Source organism: Trachurus japonicus, unplaced genomic scaffold (assembly GCF_045865225.1).
Source record: "Trachurus japonicus isolate A0001 unplaced genomic scaffold, Traja_1.0 AP030257.1".
Taxonomy (NCBI): Eukaryota; Metazoa; Chordata; class Actinopteri; order Carangiformes; family Carangidae; genus Trachurus; species Trachurus japonicus.
The window spans coordinates 3,472-27,536 of NW_028220390.1; the positions used below are offsets into that span (position 1 = coordinate 3,472).

The window sequence follows — 24,065 nt, forward strand, 5'->3', positions numbered from 1 at the left end:
GTATTTTTGCAAACTGTTGGACTTGTTGGTGCCTGACGTCACCAGCGCGACTCTACTACCATGACAACCGGTGAATACTGAAGTCTCACTTTTCTCTCCCTTTAGACGCTCCAACTGTTCTGATATTACCCCCTTCCCATCATTTCTCCCCAAATTCTTTTGTTTGTTTGTATTTTATTTTGCTTTCTCCCTCATATATCTACGTTCTGACTATTTTGTGGGGAAACTGGCCCAGAACTTTGGCCGACTGGGCAGGCTAGCAGAGGCGCTACTTGTGAACAGGCAAGGCAGGCAACTGCTTGGGGCCCCGAGCCATTAGGGGGCCCCCGAGGGACGGGACCCGAGGGCAGTTTTATCGACAGAAATATCTCAAAATGCGCTACCCGCAGTGACCGCACCCCCCCTCCCCGTATCGTCGTATAGCGTCGATTTGCAATGACATCGCAGTAGGAAACCCCCCTAACGGGGCCCCATGTCATTCTCCGGACCTGATCCCATCTAACGTCAACCTGTATGATGCACCAGCACCTTATCACTGGGAGTTTCTAATGAAGCCGAGGGAAAAAGAAGAGTCCACCTGGGAGCAAGACGTGAAGAAAAAAGAGGCTGAAGTAAAAAAGAATGCAAGACAGTGGTGGTAAGTGGAGCAGAGTGTAACGTGAACAGTAAATAACTGTTGAACAAATGCTAATAGTCTAATGTTAGCTTCAGACCAGTGGTGACCAGTTAGCGAGTGGGACTGCACTGGACTGAGGGACTCGGTGCGTGCGGTTCTGGTGCTCCACTCGGTTACGGTTAAGCCCAGCATACACTGTGCGATTGTCGGCTCGTTTTGAGCCGATTTTCCAGTCGTGCGACTATTTTTTGGATCGGGCCGAATTTCGACCCAATCGTGGGTCGTGCTTCGTGCAGTATACGTGGGGTAACGACGAGAGATTAAAACCTCACGACGAACTCCCGATCACAAATCGTGTGCTCGCAAGAAAATCAAACTTGTTTGAAATCCTGGTCGCTCCTCGTGAAGGTATCGCACAGTAGAAGCAGTGCCACGACCCGATTTGCCTCATCCTCTCGCAGAGAGCATGCGCACTCTCTGATGTCACGTCAAAACACGGAGAAACATGGCGGCGCAGAGAGTGATCTGGACCCAGGCAATGGAGGCACAGCTGGTGGAACTGTGGCAGGCTCACCCAAGCCTTTTTGACGTGGCCTCCCAGACTTATCACGACCGGAACAACCGGGAAAAAAGTTGGACGGAGATTGCCGCACAGTTGCAGCTGCCTGGTAAGTTAATGTTAACATTAGCTAATGCTAGCTAATTAAGGAGCTATTGTTTTTAGCCCCTGCTGCTGTCATTTCGTGTGTGTGTGTGTGTGTGTGACTGCTGTGTGTCTGTGTGTCTCTGCTGTGTGTGTGACTGTTGTGTGTGTCTGCTGTGTGTGTGTGTGTCTGTTGTGTCTGCTGTGTGTGTGTGTGTGTGTGTCTCTGCTGTGTGTGTGTGTGTGTGTCTCTGCTGTGTGTGTCTGTTGTGTCTGCTGTGTGTGTGTGTGTGTGTGTCTCTGCTGTGTGTGTCTGTTGTGTCTGCTGTGTGTGTGTGTGTGTCTCTGCTGTGTGTGTCTGTTGTGACTGCTGTGTGTGTGTGTGTGTGTGTCTGTTGTGACTGCTGTGTGTGTCTGCTGTGTGTGTGACTGTTGTGACTGTTGTGTGTGTGTGACTGTGACTGCTGTGTGTGTGTGTGTGTGTGACTGTTGTGACTGCTGTGTGTGTGACTGTGACTGCTGTGTGTGTGTGACTGTGACTGCTGTGTGTGTGTGTGTGTGTGTGTGTGACTGTTGTGACTGTTGTGACTGTTGTGTGTGTGTGACTGTGACTGCTGTGTGTGTGTGTGACTGTTGTGACTGTTGTGACTGCTGTGTGTGTGACTGCTGTGGTTGAGTGAGTGTGGAATGAATGAAGAGGCAGATAGCTGGTCAATCAGATTGTGTCATCTTTGAATAGCAAGCAATAATTACCAGTAGCAAATGTCATTAAGTGTTAATTTGACATTTTCAGTTAATGAGGTGAAAACCCGCGTGGCCAGCTTGCGGACGCAGTACGGGAAGCTGCTAAAGCCCAAGCCCAGCGGCAGTGGCCATAAATCCCTCACTCCAAAGCAGGCGTGGCTCCTACAACATTTGGATTTTTTGAGGGCTCATGTTGTACATAGACGAACAGAGTCCACTCTTTCAGTAAGTTCATTACCAAGCTTAAATTCACACTACATAAGGTGTATTTGTATGGAAATGATGGGAATTATGTCAAAGTTCAAGTCAATGCCCAGCAAAAAAAAAGTTTTTTAGCCAAATGAATGCCACAAAATTAATGAGTAATTGTTACATTTGTTCTATAATAGAGCAGGCCAATGCTCAATGTAACTTACTGCCGACATAGTCTAGGTGGAGTGATAATACAGTGTGTGAAATTAGTATCTGACCTAAACAACACTGATTACATCTTCACATCTGGGTAATCACTTTCTCTCTTCTTTCTGTGGTGTTTTGTACAGCTTGGCACAGAGTCAGAGGACACGGGCACAAATGAGGAGGAGGAGGAGGATCAGGAAATTGAAGCAGACGTGCATACTCCTTCGAACACCACCAGTCCGGTTTCAGTGGTGCAGGAAGAGGAAAACTCCTCAACCAGTTCACAGGTCATGGAGTCCACAAGTCAGCCTGTCAAAAGACCCAGACTGACCAAAACTACACCAAAATCAGCAGAGCACAGCATAGAGATGGCCAAACTTTCCCTGCTTCAGCAGGTCCAGCAAACCCTATCAGGATCTAATGCAGATTCTGAGGAGCTGTTTGGCCAACAAGTAGCCTCAGAGTTGAGAAATGTTAAGGATAGAGCTCTACAGTTGAGGCTCAGGAGAAACATAATGAACATTATTTATGACACACAGGAGGTAGAGCATGCTGGCCGTACTCAAATTGCTAGGCCACCTTTGTATCCCATGCAGCCTTATCATGTCCAGTCACCCTCCCAAGACAACCAGGCCCCATCAACCCAGCCAATGTCTTTTCTGAACATGCTTAACTCTGAATAGCTGGGAACCTTAAAACCAAAATGACCTTACTTTTTTTAGGTTACTGTTCATGAGCTGACCAAAGCTTTCTTCAATGCACTAAGTTCATGTTAATGTTCTTGATGTCACACACTATGACAATGATAAGTGACTTTGCCGTCTACCTCAATATTGCTGTGTGGTGCAAAATTATTTGTACATTTTGTTACCAATGTTGTTTCATCTATTTAATGGAGCATTTTTGTTATTTCCCACAGAGGTAGATTTATTGTTGTTTTTACTTACAAAGGGGATTTTTTTTATTTATTGACTTATTTATTTTCTATACAAAAAGAGAAACATTTTTTTGTTATCTACCACAAGTGAGAGAGACCACTGATTGTGTGGTACTAAACAGTGTTTCTAAATACACAACATATTTTCAATAAAGATAACATTTGTGCAAATATTGTGACATTTCATTTCAAAACCAAAAATACTGAATTGAAAGGAGACAAAAAAGGATAAGTCAGGTGTGAATCAATCCATAGCCCTATTGTTTGAAGTCACAGATTGCAGTCATTAGGAAAGAAAATGGTACAACAGACCGAACAGTGAATCAGCAGCTAACACTATAAGAATGGGGAAATTTCAGTTTCATTTACCTATGCCCAATTCAATTGATGTTACCTAGTGATTGATTCACATTGGATTTTAAAGGTCATTTCCAGTGGGAGTATCACTTTAACTTAGGTCTCTGATCTACCTAGACCATGTCTGCCTGCCACGACACACTCCCTGCAGGTGAGATAAAGTACTGGCAAAGGGCCTCCCGTTGCTTCTTTGCTTCCACTGAGGGGTTCCTTGCCCGGCTCATTGACACAGACTGAAGCACTCCCTCCATTCTCCATGCTCCTTCGACCAGCTGATGGTTTGCGTCTTCAGAATCCACATAACCTGGTGGTACATAGGCGTCAGATCTCTGCTGGCGAAGGAAGTTGTGAAGACAAAGGCATGCAAAAACAATGCTGACAACCTTGTCTGGTTCCAGGCACAGAGTTGTTCGGAATACTCTGAAGCGATTGGCCAGAATTCCAAAAGCGTTCTCCACGACACGGCGTGCTCTCGAGAGACGATAGTTGTAGATTTTCTGATTGGTGTTGAGGTTTCTGAAAGGATAACGCTTCATGAGATCGGGACGGAGGGGATAAGCCTCATCACCAATGAGCATGTACGGCATCATTACATCTGTGCCTGGCAGAGTATCATCAGGAGGGAAGTTCAGCTTGCCTGTGTCCATAGCATCTCTCAGGTCAGAATGGGCGAACACCCCAGCATCAGACACCCTTCCTTGTGTGCCTGCGCTTGCATATACAAATCTGTAATTGGCGTCCACAACTGCCGTAAGTAGGATGGAAAACCTTGACTTATAGTTGTAGAACATGCTTCCACTCTTTGCTGGGGGCTGGATGAAGATATGTTTACCATCTATCGCCCCTAAGCAATGTGGAAACTGCCACTTTATTGCAAAGTCCCTGGCAATGGCCTTCCACTCGGAATCAGTCGATGGTGTCTGTGAAACACAAGTGCAAAGTGTCACATCAAATGAGTCTGAATTTATGTTTTTTCTTTCTTAACCTTCCTGTTGTCCTCCTGAGTCTAGGGAGGGAGGGAGGGAGAAAGGAAGGAAGGAAGGAAGGAGGAAGGGCCAAGGGAAAGAAGGGAGGAAGGAAGCGAAAAGGATGGTGGAAAGAAGGATGGAAGGGAAGGGAGGAACAAAGAACAGAAAGGAGAGAGAGGGGAGAAAGGATGGATGGAGAGACAGAAGGAAGGGAGAAAGAAAGGAAGGATGGAGGAAGCGAGGAACAAATTAGGGAAAAGAGGGGGGAAGGAAGGGAAGAAGGAAGGAGGGATGGAGGGACAGAAGGAAGGGAGAAAGAAAGAAAGGATGGAGGAAGCGAGGAACAAATTAGGGAAAAGAGGGGGGAAGGAAGGGAAGAAGGAAGGAGGGATGGAGAGACAGTAGGAAGGGAGAAAGAAAGGAAGGATGGAGGAAGCGAGGAACAAATTAGGGAAAAGAGGGGGGAAGGAAGGGAAGAAGGAAGGAGGGATGGAGGGACAGAAGGAAGGAAGGAAAAGACGGACCAGGGTCAATTTGACCCAGGAGGAAAACATCACTTAACTTATTTGATTACACTTTACACAAAGACTGAATAAATAAATCATTGACTCAAAGAATTGCTTTTGTTAAAAAAGATTGTATTAACAGGATATTTGAAAATGTGAAAATTGATATGATGTTCAGTAACATTAGTGTATTTCCAGTCAAATTTACCTTCAAGTAATCTGCACGCAGTACGGAGGTAAGGGCTGTGCATGTTTCCATCACAATCCTGCTTAGGGTGGTGCTGCCGATCCTGTACTGGAAACTTAATGAGTTGAAGGTTTCACCTGTCAAAGTGCAGAAAGTGTTAGGTGTCAGGTGGATTTATATATGATTATTATAGAAAGGTGGACATGGATGGATCTTGGTAGATTGATAGATTTTAGTTGATGGATGGATGGATGGAGGAGAACACAATGTAGCAGTAGTATACAGGTGAATACATGTAGATATTGGGCCAGTGTAGCTCATCTAGAAAGGTGAAAAAATGCATGACGTAGCTTGGATGTATGTAATTCAATGGTTGAATTGATGTGAGATCGATCACCTTGCCTCATGTCCACCTTTATATAGTTTAATAAATAGTGTCAGAGAAGTGTAATTTGTATGTGCATACACTTGCCTGTTGCCAAAAATCGTAGGGTAACAGAAAGCCTCTCCCTGGGGCTGATGGCCTTCCTCAGATGTGTATCCCTCTTGAGGATGTGAGGAGTTACCTTCTCCAAGAGATAACTGAACTCCTCCACAGACATTCGGAGAAGGTCCCGAAAACCTTTCATATCATCTACCTATGAACACATGACATCCCATGTTAATACACCATCATAATAGGCATAATTGTATGATGTTATTGGCCATTTAAGAGTCTGTAACTGGTTTGTGGTGGAAGCCTTTATGCTGTAGAATTAAGAAAAGGTTGATATTTAACTAATTTTGTATAAAGCACCTAGAAGTCTCATAGTACTTGATATTGATATACCGGTATGTTGAATATATGCCAGTCAAGTAAAGCTCAAGTAACTTGGCTAGTAGTTAGTTACTGTCCTTAACTATGGCCAGTAATTTATAATTAAATGTAGCCTAATTAAAGTAGAATTAACACTCGGAAAACATACTGTGAACTATCTCTGGATTTAACTGTGACTGGCTTGAACATTGTTGTAAAAAAAATAAAAAATAAAAAGACAGAAAAAGTGCCAAAACGTACGTAAGTTATAGATAGTATTGGTCTAAAGTGCTATATTTAGCTGTTGCTGCTTACCTCCAGTTCTCGCTGAAGGATTGAAAGACCGTACTGCCCACGTCTGCCCAGCCAATTCCTTGTCCAAACACGACGTCGTCTTCTCTTTTTGGATTTATCGCCACACAGAATGGCACAAATTGCCAAAGCAGCGCGTTTGTTTTGACTGAGCATCTTCGGTGTCTCCCACTTCCGGGTTCATCCTCTTCTTCTACCTCTTTTTGACGTTGCAGTTCCGGTATACAGAAGTCCGACGTGAGTATTATGAACGTATAGTGTGAGCAGTCAGGTCGCATCAGAGCATCGGGTCGTACAGTGTGAGATCATTACTCGTGGGCTGCGAACATTTGAACTCAGCGATCTAGTCGTGCAGTTTGAGATGGGGCTGAATCAAACGATTTAAAATATCGCACAGTGTATGCCTGGCTTTAGTGACAAAAAAAAAAAAGAGCAAGGTTAACTTAACGTTATCTGCTGGCCTCCTTGGCAGCAAGTAACAACACTATTAACTTGCTAGCTAGCAGGGTGACATAGTAAAGCTATGTTACAGTATTGAAGTGAGTAGCCTATTATTATTATAATAATATGAAAGTGTAATATATTGGTGCTATGAAAGCTATGCCCAAGGAAAACATTTAAAAATCACTCTCTTATCTCTCCTCAGGATTATTATTTAGGTTTCTGACAGCAGCAAATCAGAAGGACAAAGTGCCTCCTCCCAGTGCTGACAGTGAAAACTGTAAGTGTATTGTCATAAAGAATCTTTAGAGGGCATGGCATATGTTATCAATTAAAGTAAAACTGTCTTTTGTTTTTTGTCATATCAGTTGAACGTCCACCTCCAGTGAGACAGCCACACCTGCCCATCATGAAGACGACATGTCACCAGCTTACACCATAACTGGACATTTGGAATAAAAAAAGTTTAAATTTCATACATTTTTTGTTGGTGTTCGATTATTTATAAAATTATGGTGATAAACACTAGTTGGAGGGCCCCCTGGGGATTTTTGCTTAGGGCCCCAGCAGACTCTAAAATCGCCTCTGCAGGCTAGACCCACTGCCCAGTGTGATATGACCATTGGGTCAACTGAGATGGCTTTGGCCGTAACCTCTGTGTGTGTGTGTGTGTGTGTGCGTGTGTATGTGTGTGTGTATGTGTTTGTTCCAGGACAATACAGCAGACCATGTATATACCACAGAACATGTGTGTGTCTATGTATGTGGGTAGGCCTATGTGTGTTTGGCAACTCTACGTGTGCGCAGTCTGTGCTTCATGTATGCATCCATGTTGGATAACCACAGTAAATCACATTACTTAATGTATATATGACTTTCAATGAGGATACCTATGACACAGATGATGTGACACAATGCTTTAACTATGACAGGGATATACACTGCAGCCAATATGTTCCAGAGCAGTTAATACAACTAAAAAATGAAAACAATTATTCCTTTTTACATCTTAACATTAGGAGCCTGAATAAGCATCACGATGACTTAGTAACTCTACTCGCCAACATTGGTTGCAGTTTCGATGTCATAGGCTGTAGCGAAACCTGGATTAACAATAGATCCTATACTGACATCTTAAACCTTGAAGGTTATGAACTACTCATTAAGAACAGATCTGGTAGACCTGGTGGTGGTGTGTGTCTATATATTTCCTCTGCACTCCAGATGACTGTGCGTGATGATATTGCCATAGTAGACAATCACTCTGACTCACTCTTTGTTGAGATTAATATAAAAAATGGGAAGAATCTCATTGTCGGCGTGATTTATCGCCCCCCAGATGCCGACCGTCCTTAACTTTTCCTTAGTTTCTTTGTTTTGCCAGACCAGCCGCTTCCACTGCTCCTCATGTGTCTTATCTACATCTTCTCGCTTGTAACAATAAAGTTATTATTCGCATTGCAATCTACTGTTTCTGTGCTTATGTTTACCCTCCCGTAGAAATGTATAGGGGTTGAATGGGGCCGTAACAGTAAGGGGCCGTGTCCACCAGACGCGTTTTTAGCGCTCTAGGCGTCTACTTTCCATTCAAACCCTATTGAGTTGGGCGCTCACAGCGCTCAGCGCCCTCGGCGGTAAAATGCCCTCGGCGCTTGCTTCTTTTTGTCGCGGCGCTCAGAGCGCTTCGAGTTGAAATCTGTTCAACTTTTAGAACAGCGCCGCGCTCGTCAATGTCACTTTTCACCGCACTGACCAATCAGAATCAAGAAGGGGCGGGACATACGTTACCGACAGCAACACAACCGGAGACGTGGCTCGGTTTATATCATGACCCACACTTGTATTGAAGGTAGGCCGACCTCAGGGTCCATGTCAAAAGCTGCCGCTAATGCTGTTGTGTATTTCTGACACTCGTTGTAGTGTTTACATTAAACAAGGCCGGAACACTGAAGTGTCAGAGGACTCGTTTTGTAACCTAGCAACAGCGGCATTCTGACGAGTGAAAGAGAGAGCGCTAAGCGCTGAGAGCGCTGTCAGCGCGTCTGGTGGACACAGCCCCTAATGCTGATGGAGGACAGAGGCAGTCACAATGAGAAAGACATTTCATTCAGTTTTTGTAGGAGATGCTCCAATGACTAAAAAGAATGTGTACTGGAACATGACACTTGTGTAATCCTACAATAAAGTATATTAAAAAAAACAACTTGTTTATATTATGTTTTATATGGGCTTTATGGTAACTCTGGTTCAAACCCCAGTCCAGCCCGGGTTCCAGGGTGCCCATTCCGAAGGGCCGCCATTCCGAACGTTTACTTTAATGTGTCGGAATGCCGGCCCTTAATTATTTATGTAAAAGGGGTGCCTTTCCGAACCTGAAGAAAGTCCACCATTAAAAGGTTTAACACACTGAGTACACACAGTACAGCAAATGCTTTGGTAGCACAGTGGATAGAGCATCCGCCTCTGGCGCAGGGGATCAGGGTTCGATTTCCAGAGGAGCTGCATATTAGCAGAGACTTTCTTGGCCTCTACCTGATCTTTTTTACTAAACTTAACCAACTCCTTTCTACATTGCCTAACCCAACCAAAGCACAGAGCAAGGACATTTATTTTTCAGCAGTAGCGCCGTGGCTGCATCAGACTTGCACCTGGGTGAAACTTTGGGGGGGGGGGGGGGCTGTCCCCGCGGCGCGATCATGTCAAGCCAGGCAGGGAAGTCAAACCACGAGAGAATCCGGTCCCAATTTTCAAAATAAAAACACATTCGGAACAGCGGCCCCTCGGAAGGAATTTTCGGACTGGCAGACCGTCGGAAATGGCGGTCCTTCGGAATGGGGGTCGCCCCCCCCAGCCGTCACACAATTTCAACCCGTATCACGCGTTAGATCCATGTAACCGAAACCCAAAACTCAAAAGTAAAATTCCTTCTCTATATTTAATCACCACCGTCTCTCCGTCATCATTTCTTTAAATATATTTAGTTTATTGTAATGACTGTGGCCTTTATTATTTTCTTATGAGATGAGCTGATTCTGTTCATGTTTTGGGGTGGAGGGAGGGTTTTTCTTTCTTTTCTTTTTTTTTTTATCTGTTTGTCCTGTGTTTCTCTTAAATTTAGAAAAGCAATAAACATATAAAAACTTAAAAAAAAAAAATCAGTGTACTGTGCAGGCTGTGCAGCTTGGCTGCTCTTGGATGTAATTTTCCAATATTTTCTTTTAATTTTTTCATCAGTTCTTTTCACCACTGATGTCATCACATGATCTGTCACTGTCAGGTGATCTGTCAGACTGATTTAAGCAGGTGTACCTGTTGGCAGTTTCATGTCTGATGAAGGACAGTAATTTCATTCCTATATTCGGTCGCCAACAGTTTTCAGGCCCCCCATTTCCTATTTAACTGAAACGCACATTGTGGGCCTGTCCCAACATGAACACTTGGCGTGCGCGTTTGTGGGCTTAGTGTAAGTGTACAAGTGTGTCTCATTTCTCCAACAACCAAAAGTGCAGTGTGCTTGATTTGCACTTTACCCACACTTACGGCAAGACCGCATCGGAGCAGTATTTGGCCAAGTATAAATCCCACAATGCACCAGCTGGTGAAGTCTGCCATCATCAGGAGCCACAAGCCAGGTTTGGGAAATGCCATTGAATAAATTTCAATAAAATGAATTTGACTTTCTATTTTAATAATTATGACTTTTTAATCTCATATATTTTATATACGTTTTCTAATATTTTTTCAATTTCAGTTTTGTTGTTTTTAGGTTTACTTTTACATATGATCATTTTATTAATATACCATTATAATTTAATGAATTTTCTCTATTGATTATAACTTATATTTTTCAACATGCTGAGTTTAATCCTATGTTTATCTTTTTTTTTTTCTGGAGTTGGGCTTACACATATGGTTTGAATGTTGCGTACAGAGACACTTTTGGAGTAGATGAGACTGTGATCCAGCAGCACTGTTTATTAAAATTGTTGATGTGCTGTGTGTCGGAGTGACTAGTGTGCACAATAGCAATCAGATTAACAAACTTAATTTGTCAAGTATGTCCCCGATTGCTTTTAAATACCCCCTGCGCGCGTGGCCACTTTATAAATGCTTGCACATAATGTAAATGTTCCGACAGCAAAATGTAACTAAAGTGTGTGCGTAACCAAGCGCACTCGCCCAAGTGTGGAGAAATGGGACAGGCCCTCTGTACCACATCCGGATGGGAATGGGCAGCTTGAAACAGTCCAAAGAAAAAATCAGTTGGACAACCAAAAAAAACTCAGGGAAAACTTTCCCAGGGATCAAGGAATGTTTTTTCCACAGAGATTTGAGATTCAAATCAATCGATTAAAACAAAACACACCCAAGGCTCCGTTCTGGCCCCTCTCCTATTCGCCCTCTACCTGCTCCCCCTCAGTCATATCATCAGTAAGTTTCCAGGCATCTCCCATCACTGCTATGCTGATGACATCCAGCTCCATTTCTCATTCAAACCTGAAAGCCTACAGAGCCTCAGCATCCTCAGTGATTGCCTGGCAGCTATTGAGGGCTGGTTGGCCAAAAACCTCCTGCAGGTCCTAATCATCGCATCTGACAGTGTTACAGCCAAAAGTACAAGAACATCTGGGTCCCCTCAAAAACCACATCCATACCGACATCAGGAACCTCGGGGTGCAATTCGATCATCCATGCACCTAGACAAACATGTAAAATCACTATCCAGAAACTGCTTTTTCCATCTGAGAAACATCTCCAAACTCCGCGCCATAGTATCGCATTCGGAATTAGAAATGGCAATTCATGCCTTCATCTCATCTAGACTGGACTACTGTAACTCATTATTCACTTGCCTTAATCAGTCATCCATCGACCGCCTTCAACTAATTCAAAACGCAGCAGCCAGACTTCTCACCCGGTCAAAAAAGTCCTGTCACATCACCCCCATACTCGCCTTGTTGCACTGGTTACCAATATCCTTCAGAATTCAATTTAAGGTTTTACTGCTCACTTACAAAGCTTTCCATGGCCAAGCCCCCAGCTACATCTGTGACCTCATTCACCATCACACCCCCAGTCGTTCCCTCAGATCAGCAGACCAGGGCCTCCTGTCAGTCCCTCGGACCCGTCTGAAAACGAAGGGGGACCGGTCCTTTGGGGCAGTGGCCCCGAAGATGTGGAACGTGCTCCCTCTGGAGATGAGATTTGCCCAGTCGGCAGACTGTTTCAAGGGTCAACTGAAGACTTTTCTGTTTAAAAGGGCTTTTGGGTGCTAGATACAGTGGGATGTGACTCTCCTCTCATTTAACATTGTTTTTGCCTCGACCCCCTCGGGTTGATCAAGTGCCACTTGATGTTCTCATATGTTATCTGTACTATTACTATGTAATATGCACAGTACTTTCTATATTTTATTGCGTATTGTGATGTAGTGTATGATGATTTTATCTACGATGTGAAGCACTCTGTGTATTCGTACTGAGAAGGGTGCTATACAAATAAAGTACTTACTTACTAGAACGTAAGACAAGAATTTTTTCCCCCTCTGTTTTCGCCGATATCTCGATGAGTTTTGGTTGAATTTAAACAGATTTCACTTTTGGAATCCCTGCAGTGTCAGCTTTCAGTCCCCAGTACGGGAATACGCTTCTAACTTGAGGTAACATGTCGTGCCTATTTTGTTGAGAATGTGCCATCATACAGCTTTTTCAACATTTTTATCTAAATCCACGGCATTGTATTTGTGTGTGATTGTGATAAAACTGGTTTGCATGCAGTTTTAGCCTAGAATTTCCCCTTTCCAACGGTATATGGTATGACCATATTGATAAATATTTGGCATTGGAGGGAAAGGGGAAAAGATTCTAGAAAGTGATGGGGGCGTTCAGGCTTAGAGAACATGTTATTCACTACATCTATTACCTCCTTCCAGGCCTTTGATTATCGGTCCTAGTCACACCACTACACAAGAATATAAAATACTTTTCTTAACTCCACTTCACCTAAAATGACCTCTCTCACACACACAGATGCAGGTCATGTACTCCTATGGCTATTCATGTCATGGGTGAGCTATGTTTACTACTGACTACTACTACTGAGGATCTATGTTTAGTGACCGTGATTAGCAGGAGCTCGCTGTGGATTTAGCATGGGTTGGCATTGATGATCTTAGAGTTCATGAATCCAGAATAGGGTTTTAGTAGCATGGGCTTTTATGTGCAAATCTACGCACAGATTTTTAAACATTTCATGAATGATACCCATGTGTACAAACACACATAATCCTCTTGCTCTTCTCTTTAGTGACTTAAACCTGCCCAGCTGGTGAAGACAATCAGAGAGTGCATCAGTGAGCTGAGGGAGATCTCAGGAGGAGGCTGCTGGTCACAGAACCAGGAGAACAGAGTAGGTTTGACTCTCCTCTGCTACATCACACTAAATTCTCTGCTGAAACAGTTCTTGTGGTGTGTAAGTGTTGGAAAGAACTCAAGTATAGTTTGACTTGTGTTTTCTGTACATGTTAATGTATGGTTCTGCTTCACAACATTTGAGAGGAACACTCAGATTGTATCCTGCATAAAGTTGTAATTGAGTATTATTTCACTGGTGCATTGGTATTTATTTAGCAAAGGATCACAATACTTCCACCCCAGCTGGTGGCCCACTAAAGAGAGAGACAGTTATAAGTAGAGAGGCAGTTTTAAGTAGCCTCAGTGAAACAAGCAGATGAAATTTAACTTTGAACTGCAGCTCTTAGAAAATTCTCATCCAGACCTTGCTGTGGATATTTGAGTATTATACAAAATAATGAAGGAAACCAATGGGTTATAATGTCTTAATGCAGACGCATTAATCTCAACAACTAAACTATCAAGTCACACACAAAACTGACACACAATGATAAACAAACAGAACTATGCTGCAGTTTGTTTGTCAAGTTAACCTGTCACCTTCAGCACCACGGACAGCGCCGCAGAGAAGCTGCAGCTGTGAACCTCTGGGCTTAGGGCCTGGGGCCTCATTTATCAAAAAAGGGTGTGAAACTGCTAGTAAATTTTTGCTTATGGCGGAAAAGACGAAAATGGCCGTACACCCAAAATATTTACACCCAGGTTTCAAAATTAGCGGTCGCCAGTGGCGACTAACTTTGATGCTTTGGCGAGTAAAGGAAGCCGCCTGACCGGCCACTCTGGCAAGTGAAAAAAATCCAACTACTTAGTTGTTGTTACTGTTCCTCCCAACCCGGCTGTGACGCTTAGGTTGTGAGCCGGTGTCGTACAGATCTTCAAGCTCACAACATGCCGTATAGCAATGATTTATGACTGATTACAACGTTCGCGGCGCACATGTGTATTTAACATGGATCAATTATAATACGTCCATGTATTTAACGGCAAAAAAAAAGGATCGCTCTTTTTTTTTTTGCCGTTTAAATACACATGTGGCACTGCGATATCTGATCAATGCCACAACCACTGTGCTCTGTCTCAGCTGATCGCGCTCATATGGAACTTTTCTTATTGAAAGTGCAGCCAAACACCAGACGGAAGAGAGAGGAGCAGCAGAGCTCCTCTGGACAGCTCCTCTGTGGAGCTGCAGGAGAGCTGCGACGCCCTTTTTTCTTTTCTTTTTTTTTGCAGTGCCGTTATTACAGGTGATGCACACCTATGTCCGTGTAGGCTACATATTGTCTGATCTTCCTTCATGGTGCACAGTGTCAGTCCTCCTGTGAAACTTTTAGCTTACTAAATATGACTGAAGGCAGTTGTCGACACGCCCCATGAGTTGACGACAAGGAGTTAATAAAAAAAATATATAAAATAACTGATAGTATTATTCGGTCAAGTTCTTGTTATAGGTTAATGGTTAAACGGTTAACCATGTGCATCCCTAAAATAAACCTTTTAGGAAAAAAAGGCAAACTTGACTTCCTAACTGACCTTTATTTAACACAAAAAATATGCTAATAGCTATGATATGTGTTAAAAATGCGTATGAGTGTATTATAAACAGTTCAACACAATGAAAAAATATACAAAACAGCTTATACATAATTTTTGGCCAGTAAAAATCTTTCTGCCCAGTAGATTTTTAAAGCTCATTAGCCAGTTGGCCAGTGAGCAAAAAAGTTAAGTTTGAACCCTGTTTACACCTTTTTCAGATCTATCAAACTGTGCGTACGCACAACTCTATGCAATTTCTCTTTGATAAATCACACCGGACCAAGAATAGTGCGGACGTGAACGCACCTCATATTCCGCCCCCGGAACGCCTAGACACAACCATATATGGTCAGCACGTGCATAATAAGCCATGTGCGCTCTGTGGAGCGGCAACAAAGTGACAACGAAGACACTGGCCGAAGGGCGGAGGGCGGGGGAAAGAAAGCGAGATACATGCCATCGGGCAATAAATCAGTCAGAAAAATGATCTTGCATTTCAAAAAGCTACAATAAAAACAAAAACCTCCCAAATCTCAACAAAAACAGAGCAGAAAGAAGAATAATCTTATGTAATCTGCCCTATATCCCAGAAAATCTTTTTTTTTTCTTTTACCTAGATGTTAAAACAATGTAAAGCAGGATTTCCAGGATAGTTACCATTATTTTGCACGCCTTTCCCCTACACAGCTCTACTGGACTTGGTTTAGGTCATTTTCCATTACAGCTGAGTCCTTCACAGTTCCTCCTCAGGGCCACGTCGTCTCACTCTTTATTCTCTCGTCAGCTCCAAACACACGTGCACCTCGTTAACTCAGGTGACAGAATAATAACAGTTTCAGTAGGCTGCAGATCAGTGAGCACTACTGCTGGCGTGTTTTTTAAACTTGGCGGCTTTGATCCTTGTCAGACGTCACACTAGAGTTTGTTTTTTCTTCTCTCTAATGTATGTGTGTATGACAAACAGTGTCTAACTTCTTCTCAGTGTCTCTGTCCTTGTTGCACTGCTCCTGAACCACCTGCCTGATTTCAAGAGCTGATACAGCCCATTACAGTGGTGGAGTGGATCCTTTAAAATCGGTTAACGACCTGCACTGCACACTCCCACTGTTTTCCCATCACTGGCTGTGATTCATTCACAAAAATGACTAGATGCAAAGCTAAGTTGTAAATATGAAAACAAGTACAGGACATTTCTTGAGGACTGGGAGGATGCTTACTGTTTTGTTGAACAAAAAGGCAAGCCTTTCTGTCTGGCTTGCAGTGTGATGTAAATCTGGCTGAGTAACCTGTGTGTTGACAGTTACTGGCCTGTAGTCTTGGGATGCCCATTTCTCCCGTTTCATGAGGGGTGTATGACATTAGGATGAGCTCTACCTAATCCAGACTAATCATTTAAAATGCCTTATGAAACACTACACATCAACACAGGCACAGCAAGTATATGAATATGAAATGTAAAATTAAAAAGGCTCTTTTGACACCTTGTGTGTGTGACCAAAAAAACACTCAGCTTGTATCGGCAGCTGTACATCGCGCACAGCACCACACAACACATGTTACAACCCCCCCCCCCCCCCCCCAAAAAAAAAAACAAAAAACATAATCAATATTAATTGTCTATAATGTTTTTTAAGAGACCGCAATGATTTGTAAAATAATTGTTAAAAACATCATACTGTAAAAGATAGAAAATTATTCTAATTGAACTAATTGAAATCATATAATATCATACAACTGCAGAACAGAAGAAAACGCAAAATTTTGCACAAGTCTCAGCTCTCAAATGTGTGTAAGTATGCTCCTGACTGTTCGTAGATTTTGTTCTTAGCTAAGAACAAATCCTGGATGAGAAACATTCATGAATGCCACAATCTTTGTAAAAACTGCGCAAGTAGAACTTTAAAACAAATATCTTCTTCTTCTGCACTAAAAGTGTTGAGAGAGCAGACAAAGCTTGTATGACCTCTGGCAGGTGGTAACGCCAAAGTCCTTCTAGGCAAGTCAATGCCCACTCGGCGGCCATCTTGGCGACGCCACGAAAACCCCAAGGAGACAGACCCCTATCTAAATGAATGGAGGGATGGTCAAATCCACCCTTAACGTGATAGCAGGACGGAAAAAACATACAGACGTGCTAGCCAGTGAAATAAGATACAAATAAAAACCAAAAAAACATAGACTTTACCGCAGAATGACGTTTAAATCGCTATTTTTCCACAGGGAGTACTCAACTGCGCATGCGCGCGGATTTACGACACCGCCGTTACTGTACGGCTGTAACGGCTAAATCCGTGATCTAGCAGCAGCCCGAGCAGTACACCGGTCTGCCCTGCTCTAACCTGGAGACATATCGGCTTGAGTCTGGAGATTTTTGCTAAAAAATAAACGCTTAGACTTACATGAAATCCGTCTTAATAATCACCTATGGGCTCCTAGTTCTGTGTGTGGTGACTGTGTCTGCTCCCCCTCCCACGATCCCCACAAACGTTAGCTGTCTCGGATGTTATCGAATGCTAGCATGGATGTATTAGTGCTAGCATGTCGTCTCAGCAGCAGCAGCAGTCAGTTAAAAATAAATAAATACAGTCCGAGTGAACCACTGGAGCCACGGACTGATTACCGACCATCACTAACAACTAAAGCCTCGACCGGTAACAAGTATGAGGGGCGTTCGTTGTGCTGAGCTAGCTCGATGCTAACTTCGACTAGCGGTAGCGTTAGCATCCGCCGCTAGCTTCGGTTAGCATCCGCCGCTAACAGCCGCTTCTCAGCTCACAACAAGCCTCTCGTACTCGGTACAATAAAACGAGAGGCTCTCGTTAATGGTGACGGTGTCTATCGGTCCACGGCTCCAGTGCTTCACCCGGACTGTGTGTGTGTTTTTTATTTTTTTGGAGTGGACTGCTGCTGCTGCTGCTGCTGCTGCTATCATGGACAGGAGGCTAACGCTTAGCGGAGGGGAGGGGAGGGGAGGGGAGGGGGCCCAGTTTGAATGTTTAGGTTAAAAAATGAAACGAACAAAACTATACATTCAAAAGTTAAATTAAAGAAAAGGTGGACTGATCGGTTCATTGTAAAACACTTATTGATGTGAATGTGGTGAATTCTGTATACGTAGCGAGGTAGCTCTTTCGTTCAGCAGCACAGACCTGAAGCTTCACTTTTCATTAAGACCAACCAATGTGGCTGCCAAATTAACAAGCCGGCAGTAAACCTCTAAAACTCCGCGGGTAATTAAACAGCTTTCCTCCAGGATGAGGAGCCGCTCCCGGTCGCTGGTGGCTTTTCCGAAAACCTTAGAGTAAATTTTCAACCTGACCACATACAGTACACACGGTGCTAAAGCCGTGTTGTTGTTGCCACCAGGTAGGTTGGTCTGTCGTAAATCTACTTGTGCGCATGCGCTGGTGCAACAACATGATTGGCCTAGTTCAGCTCTGGCAAAGCAGGTGATTGGCTGCTGGTGAAAAGGGGCGGGACATGCGCCATCTTTGGCGTCGCAGCCCACACAGCAGGAGACTCCGACGCGGATCCGCATTCAAGTCACCAAACCCGCGTGACTGTCACATTCGTTTGGCCGCCGCCTAGAGGATCAGCCCCGCCTCCAGGCAGAGCCGTTATTCTACCGTCAAACAGCGGATCCCGAACGGACCCGTGTCGGACGTGTGGACACGGACGCGCCTTTACTGTAACGGTCGAACACAGTAGTCCACACCGAGCCGAGACTAGAGGAGGCATCTTTCTTTGCTGGGACACGGTTGTGCTGAAGCCTCTAGTAAGTTTATTGATGTATTGCGACATTCACAGTAACGTTAAACATTGGCCTTTGTGTTTTTAATCGTCATGTATATTAATGCTTGTAATGACGTTGTTTGATATTAGCACTGTTAGAACTTTTGTAGTTTTGTGCAACAGGCTAGGTTAGCTTCTAGCTGAGATGTGATGATGCACGTCTGTAGCTATTTTGTTTTAAAATGGGATAGCAATTTCGGGAGAATATGTTGTGGTTGTGTGACTAAAAAAAACACACATTGTTATTTGGTAACGTTATGGTTATCTGTTTTAATGTATCGCAGCTGTTATGCTGTGTAACGTTAGCCTATGCTAGCGGTAACTTATGTAACTTAGCTGCTATTTCTCCGACCTCGACCTCCCATTTCCTCGATTTAAGTAGGCTATGCCCGGTGTTCCGACTCCCAGTAATTACGAGTCGCCCTCTTCATACACATTACGGTGTTTTTTTTTTAAATAATTATTTTCTTTTCTTTAAAACTAACTAGCCGTCTAGCGGCTAGTTAGACGGCTAGTTAGCCGCTAACGGCTAGTTAGCCGCTCGGCTTTTATTTAAAAAATAAAAAACACCGTAATGTTTATGAAGAGGGCAACCAACTCCAACGTTACGGAGTTTAGAATGACTTTTTTAAGCCTCTCTTTGCTCCTCATGTCGTAATTCTCCGTGACTTTTCGCTAGCCGAGCGGCTAACGGCGCTGTTGTACTGTATATCAGCACGGGTGTGATTCGGTCGTAGGCACGAGGCCGCTACACCCGTGCTGAATATACAGTACAGCAGCACTCCCTCTGCCTTTATTCATCCCACGACGGGGAAATTCACAAGTTACAGCAGCAGTACAAACACACTCACACATGCCATGCACACTGGCAATATTAATGTTTAAGCTTGTCAGTGCTTTATGATGATTAATATATGCTGAGAAACAAGATAAAATTGTAAATCAAGCAGGAAAGACCAATAATTTGTGTTTAATGAATCAAATATAATCAGATATTGTTTTGGTCATAAATAGGCTATGTTTAATTCGCTGGGGAGGAGGGGCGGGCACACAGCTTTTCTTTTTTTTTAAACTTTTTTTTTTTAAATAGTGAGGGCTGTCATTTTTGCTAAGCTTAAGTCAACTAAAGTTAGCTATTTTGTGTCTTCTATGTCCTGCCTTGAGTTTATGTTGTCTACACACCCACATACTTGACTTTTTTTCAACATTTTTTCTATTTTTACTGTGCAGATAATCCTCCAGCTATGCCAATATTTGACATGTCTCTGGGTGCTGCTGTGTAGTGGTGAGTATTAGCCTACTATTCAATTGCTTTTGTTGGTTTTCGGGATGCACATTTTGAATTTTTTTTCTGACTGATGATAACCAACGCTTGTTAACCGATATGATTACAATGCTCTCGGGGGCGATCACTTTTTCTCTTTTGCGCAGCTCTGTTGTAACAGGTGATGCAGATCGAAGTCTGTAGGCTACATTTGTTGTCTGGCCTTCTTTTATGATATTATTCCTTTTTTAATATTGTGAGTAAAGATAATTACTGCAAGTCCTATTGCCTTTAAGATTCTAATGTTCATTTTTTTTTGTTGAAACTATTTTGGAGAGATATGTCTAATAATCAGTCTTCATTACAACACAAAATAATATGGCACCACAAACTAAACCAATTTCCATTTGTCTTTCTTTCTCTAGTGAATGTGGCAGTGTAAAGGGTGTTCAGTTGCTGTGCAATATTTGACATGTCTCAGGGTGCTGTGTCAAAGGCTCTGCAGTAGTGGTGAGTATTACTAAATCAGTTGTTGTTTTCTGAGTTTATTGTTTTTTTTTTCATTTATGTATATTATTTTTAAACAATTACTCAGTAATGAAAAAAGAAATAGGGGGCAACATTGCAACCAATGGATGAAAGTAAATATATTCTCTGGGTTGGGGGTGTAACAACTGATTGTCTTCAGACAAAAATGCCTTTTACCAGGACAAATGAGAATTTTCACAGACATGAACTCAAACAACACAACTTCTCCTCTGCTTTTCTGCCGTTAGGATGATGACGTGGATCTGGGAAGAGAATGCGTCCTAAAGACCCTCTGCGTTTACCTGAATGAGGACCCGGAGAATCTATTGAGAGTATGTGGTAAGTATTACTTAGGTTTAGTATGTTGAGATGTTATCTTTCGTATTTTATATAAACTTTAAAACATCTACTCATTGTAATTACTTTACAGTCAGCTAAGTTGTAGGATAATATGGTAGTGCTCTTAATATCAAAGTGTGTGTTTATTTTTCATTAAAGGGATAGTTCGGGTCTTTTGATATCTATCTATACCCTTGTTTTAGCACAGAGCTAAAGGGAGAGCTTTATGAACCTGATGTGATGCTGAACCTCATCAGATGGAGTTCCATAGACTGTAGGAAAGAGGTTAGAGCAGAGAAGAGTGATCGTTGCAGCGCAGTCCATGGTGGAAGATCAGACCAACAAATATACAGACAGCGTGCATCACCTCCAAGGATGGTGCTGCTGGAAAAAAAAAAAAGAACAGCACTCCTCTGCAGCCAGCTGACGTGTAGCTCACCTGCAGCTGTCAGAGGATCCTCGCTCTTTCTTTAGCCTGGCGTTTGGATGCACTTTGTTCAACATGTGAAGATCTAACCACCATCTGACCACCGGTCAGCTGAGCCAGCTAACAGAGTGGACGTGGCTGGTGTGTAGGCTCGCTATTTTATAACGGCAAGAAAAAATAATCGTCCTGATAGTGTGTGTTACATTTGTCGGGCTGATCTTCCATCACAGACTGCGCTGCATTACTGATCATCACCCGGTCACCCTGTCTGTCACAGCTGCAGCTGTGGTCTAACTTCAGCTTGTTGCTTCCCTGTCCCTCCTCTCTGTGTCTGCCCGTTCTAACTCCATCTGACGAGGTTCAGCATCACATCAGGTTCATAAAGGTCTCCCCTTGGCTCTGTGCTAAAACAAGGGATGGCTTCATCACTTGTGTCATAATCAGATTACGTGAACTATCCGAGCAATAAACTCCATGAAACAGCTGATGGAAATGCGCACAGCCGTCTAGAGGCGGCAGCGCGCAGTGATACGGAGGGAGAGAAAATAGCAGCAAGCGATTGTGAGGTCAGACTTTTTTGTGGACAACGGTTTTGTGATGCAAATGTATCACTCTTTTGAACGCATATTGTTTTGAGAAGTAAAACGCTTTATTTTCGTGACCCCAGCCAACTAACCGGACTACATTCGTCAGCACCGCAAACTCTCAAAGTGTGAAAGAGAGAATTAAACATAGCCTATTTATTATCAGTTACTATGACCAAAACAATATTTGATTCGTTAAACATAAATTGGTCTTCCCTGTAGGATTTGTTTTATTTACAATCTTATTTCTCAGCATATAGGCCTATTAATTATCAGGACAACATAAAGCACTGACGAATAAGCCTAAACATTGATACAGGACTCTGTAACACAACTCATCACACATTCATGCTCTCCCTGTGTGATCATCTGAGAAGCAGACAGTCTGAGGTTGAAGTTTAGGTGACACTGTGACAGGTCTCTGTACGTCTTGACCACATGTCAGCTGTTCAGCTGTAGTAGAGGAGAACTCAGCTGTTTTTAGCTCCACCGCACGTAGCGTTTTTTTTTTTTTTTTTTTAGGAGCTCCGGTATATTGCGGCTTTATGCGGGAGGACACGCGATAAACTACAGCTGATCCAATGTATTTATCTGGGTTCCAGGGTGCCATTCCGAAGGGCCGCCACTCCGAACGTTTACTTTAATTTGTCGGAATGCCGACCTTTAATTATTTATGGGAAAAGGGTGCCATTACGAACCTGAAAGAAAGGGTGCCATTCCGAACCTGAAAAAATCTTGAATGGTTTACGGCACGGAGTAAGCAAGTTCAGTCGCGGTGGTAGCGTAGTGGTCAGAGCGTCTGCTTTTGACGCGGTGGATCAGGGTTCGACTCCCGGGGGAGATATATATTAACTGCGATTTTATTGGCCTCTACCTAACCTTTTTACTAAACTTAACCAACTCCTTTCTACATTGCCTAAACCTAACCAAAGCACAGAGCAAGGACATTTATTTTCAGCAGGAGTACCGCGGCTGCATCAGATGGATGTAATGCATCAGACTCGCACCTGGGTGAAACTTTGGAGGGGGAGGGGGAGGGGCCGGTCGGGCGCTGTCCCCGCGGCGCGTCGTGTCAAGCCGGGCAGGAAGTCAAACCACGAGAGAATCCGGTCAATTTTCAAAATAAAACACATTCGGAACGGCGGCCCCTCGGGAAGTTCGAAATGACGGACCTTCGGGAATTTTCGGACTGGCAGACCGTCGGAATGGCGGTCCTTCGGAATGGCGGTCGCCCCCCATTTATCTGAGCTTGGTCACCGTGAGAGGCGCTTTGAGCCACGTTCATATTAAGTTACACCTGACGCAGGACAGGGCATTTTGACAGGTCTGCGCTCACATCAGCTGTGTTTATTTACCCTCACCCTGTCACATAAGCGATCAGCTGTTTTTTTTGTTTTTTTTAACGTTTGATGTCTTTTTTTCTTTTTGCTCGAAATTAAACATGGTATGACCTTGACTCCCTATATATCTGTCTGTTTGATTACAGGTGCTGTAAGAAAAAATACAGTGACAGGTCAGCCACAGATGACGAGGTGACCAAACACGCCATCCACCTTGCGGCAGATTGTGCAGCGAGGAGACGTGTCCCGCCTCCATCCACGCGAGAACCCCAGTAGCATGTACTTTAAAAGAATAAACAATATTTGTATTGAACTTCTTGTCGTTCACCAGTTATTCATTTTCTGATATTTTAGCTTCACATTTCATTGAAGTTGTAGCCTCATTTTGTACAGTTAATTGATGTCTTGACTTCAACCTTTTCTGTATATTGACAATAGTGTTGGGTTAAAAATGCAAGGCAATGCAGATTTAAGCTTGGTGTAGAAGGCTAGGCATAGTTATAGTTTTAGTTTAAGCTATTTTATGGAGATTTTGAAAATGATGAACGGGTCCAAAACGGACCCGGGCCAGAGGTTTTTTTTGCGTCCGTTTCGGATCCGCGGCGGATTTGCGTGTCCCGAACGGACCCGGGCCAGAGGTAATTTATAAGTCCGTTGCGGGTCCCAAACGGATCCGGGCCAGAGGGTTATTATGAGTCTGTTGCGGATCCGCGGCGGATTTGCGGGCCCTGAACGGACCCGCCGCGGAGGTATGATTTAAATCAGCGGGATGCGGACCGGATGCAGCGCGGATCCAGGACGGGTCCGCGATCGCGCCTTCGTTGCGGGATCCGTCACAGAGAGCAAGTGGACTCCGATACGGGTCCGTTTCGCGGGTCCGTTCCGGAAGCCGCGCTACATCCGCGGCGGGTCCGCGGCGGACTCCTTTTGCTATGTGGG

General features: G+C 43.6%; 1 protein-coding gene and 1 long non-coding RNA gene across 2 annotated transcripts; both read left to right on the top strand.

Moving 5' to 3' along the window:
* Window positions 1-819: 819 nt before the first annotated feature.
* On the top strand, window positions 820-3,085 carry LOC146960519 (uncharacterized). Its single transcript, XM_085772306.1, has 3 exons — window positions 820-1,284; window positions 2,053-2,228; window positions 2,546-3,085. Exons 1-3 carry the CDS (start codon window positions 1,122-1,124, stop codon window positions 3,083-3,085), a joined length of 879 nt encoding a protein of 292 aa, XP_085628432.1. The 5' UTR covers window positions 820-1,121.
* Window positions 3,086-18,394: 15,309 nt separating this feature from the next.
* On the top strand, window positions 18,395-23,417 carry LOC146960520 (uncharacterized). The gene is made up of 5 exons (XR_015035431.1): window positions 18,395-18,627; window positions 19,875-19,929; window positions 20,334-20,418; window positions 20,685-20,775; window positions 23,273-23,417. It is a non-coding gene; the product is annotated as an uncharacterized LOC146960520 (long non-coding RNA).
* Window positions 23,418-24,065: the final 648 nt, after the last annotated feature.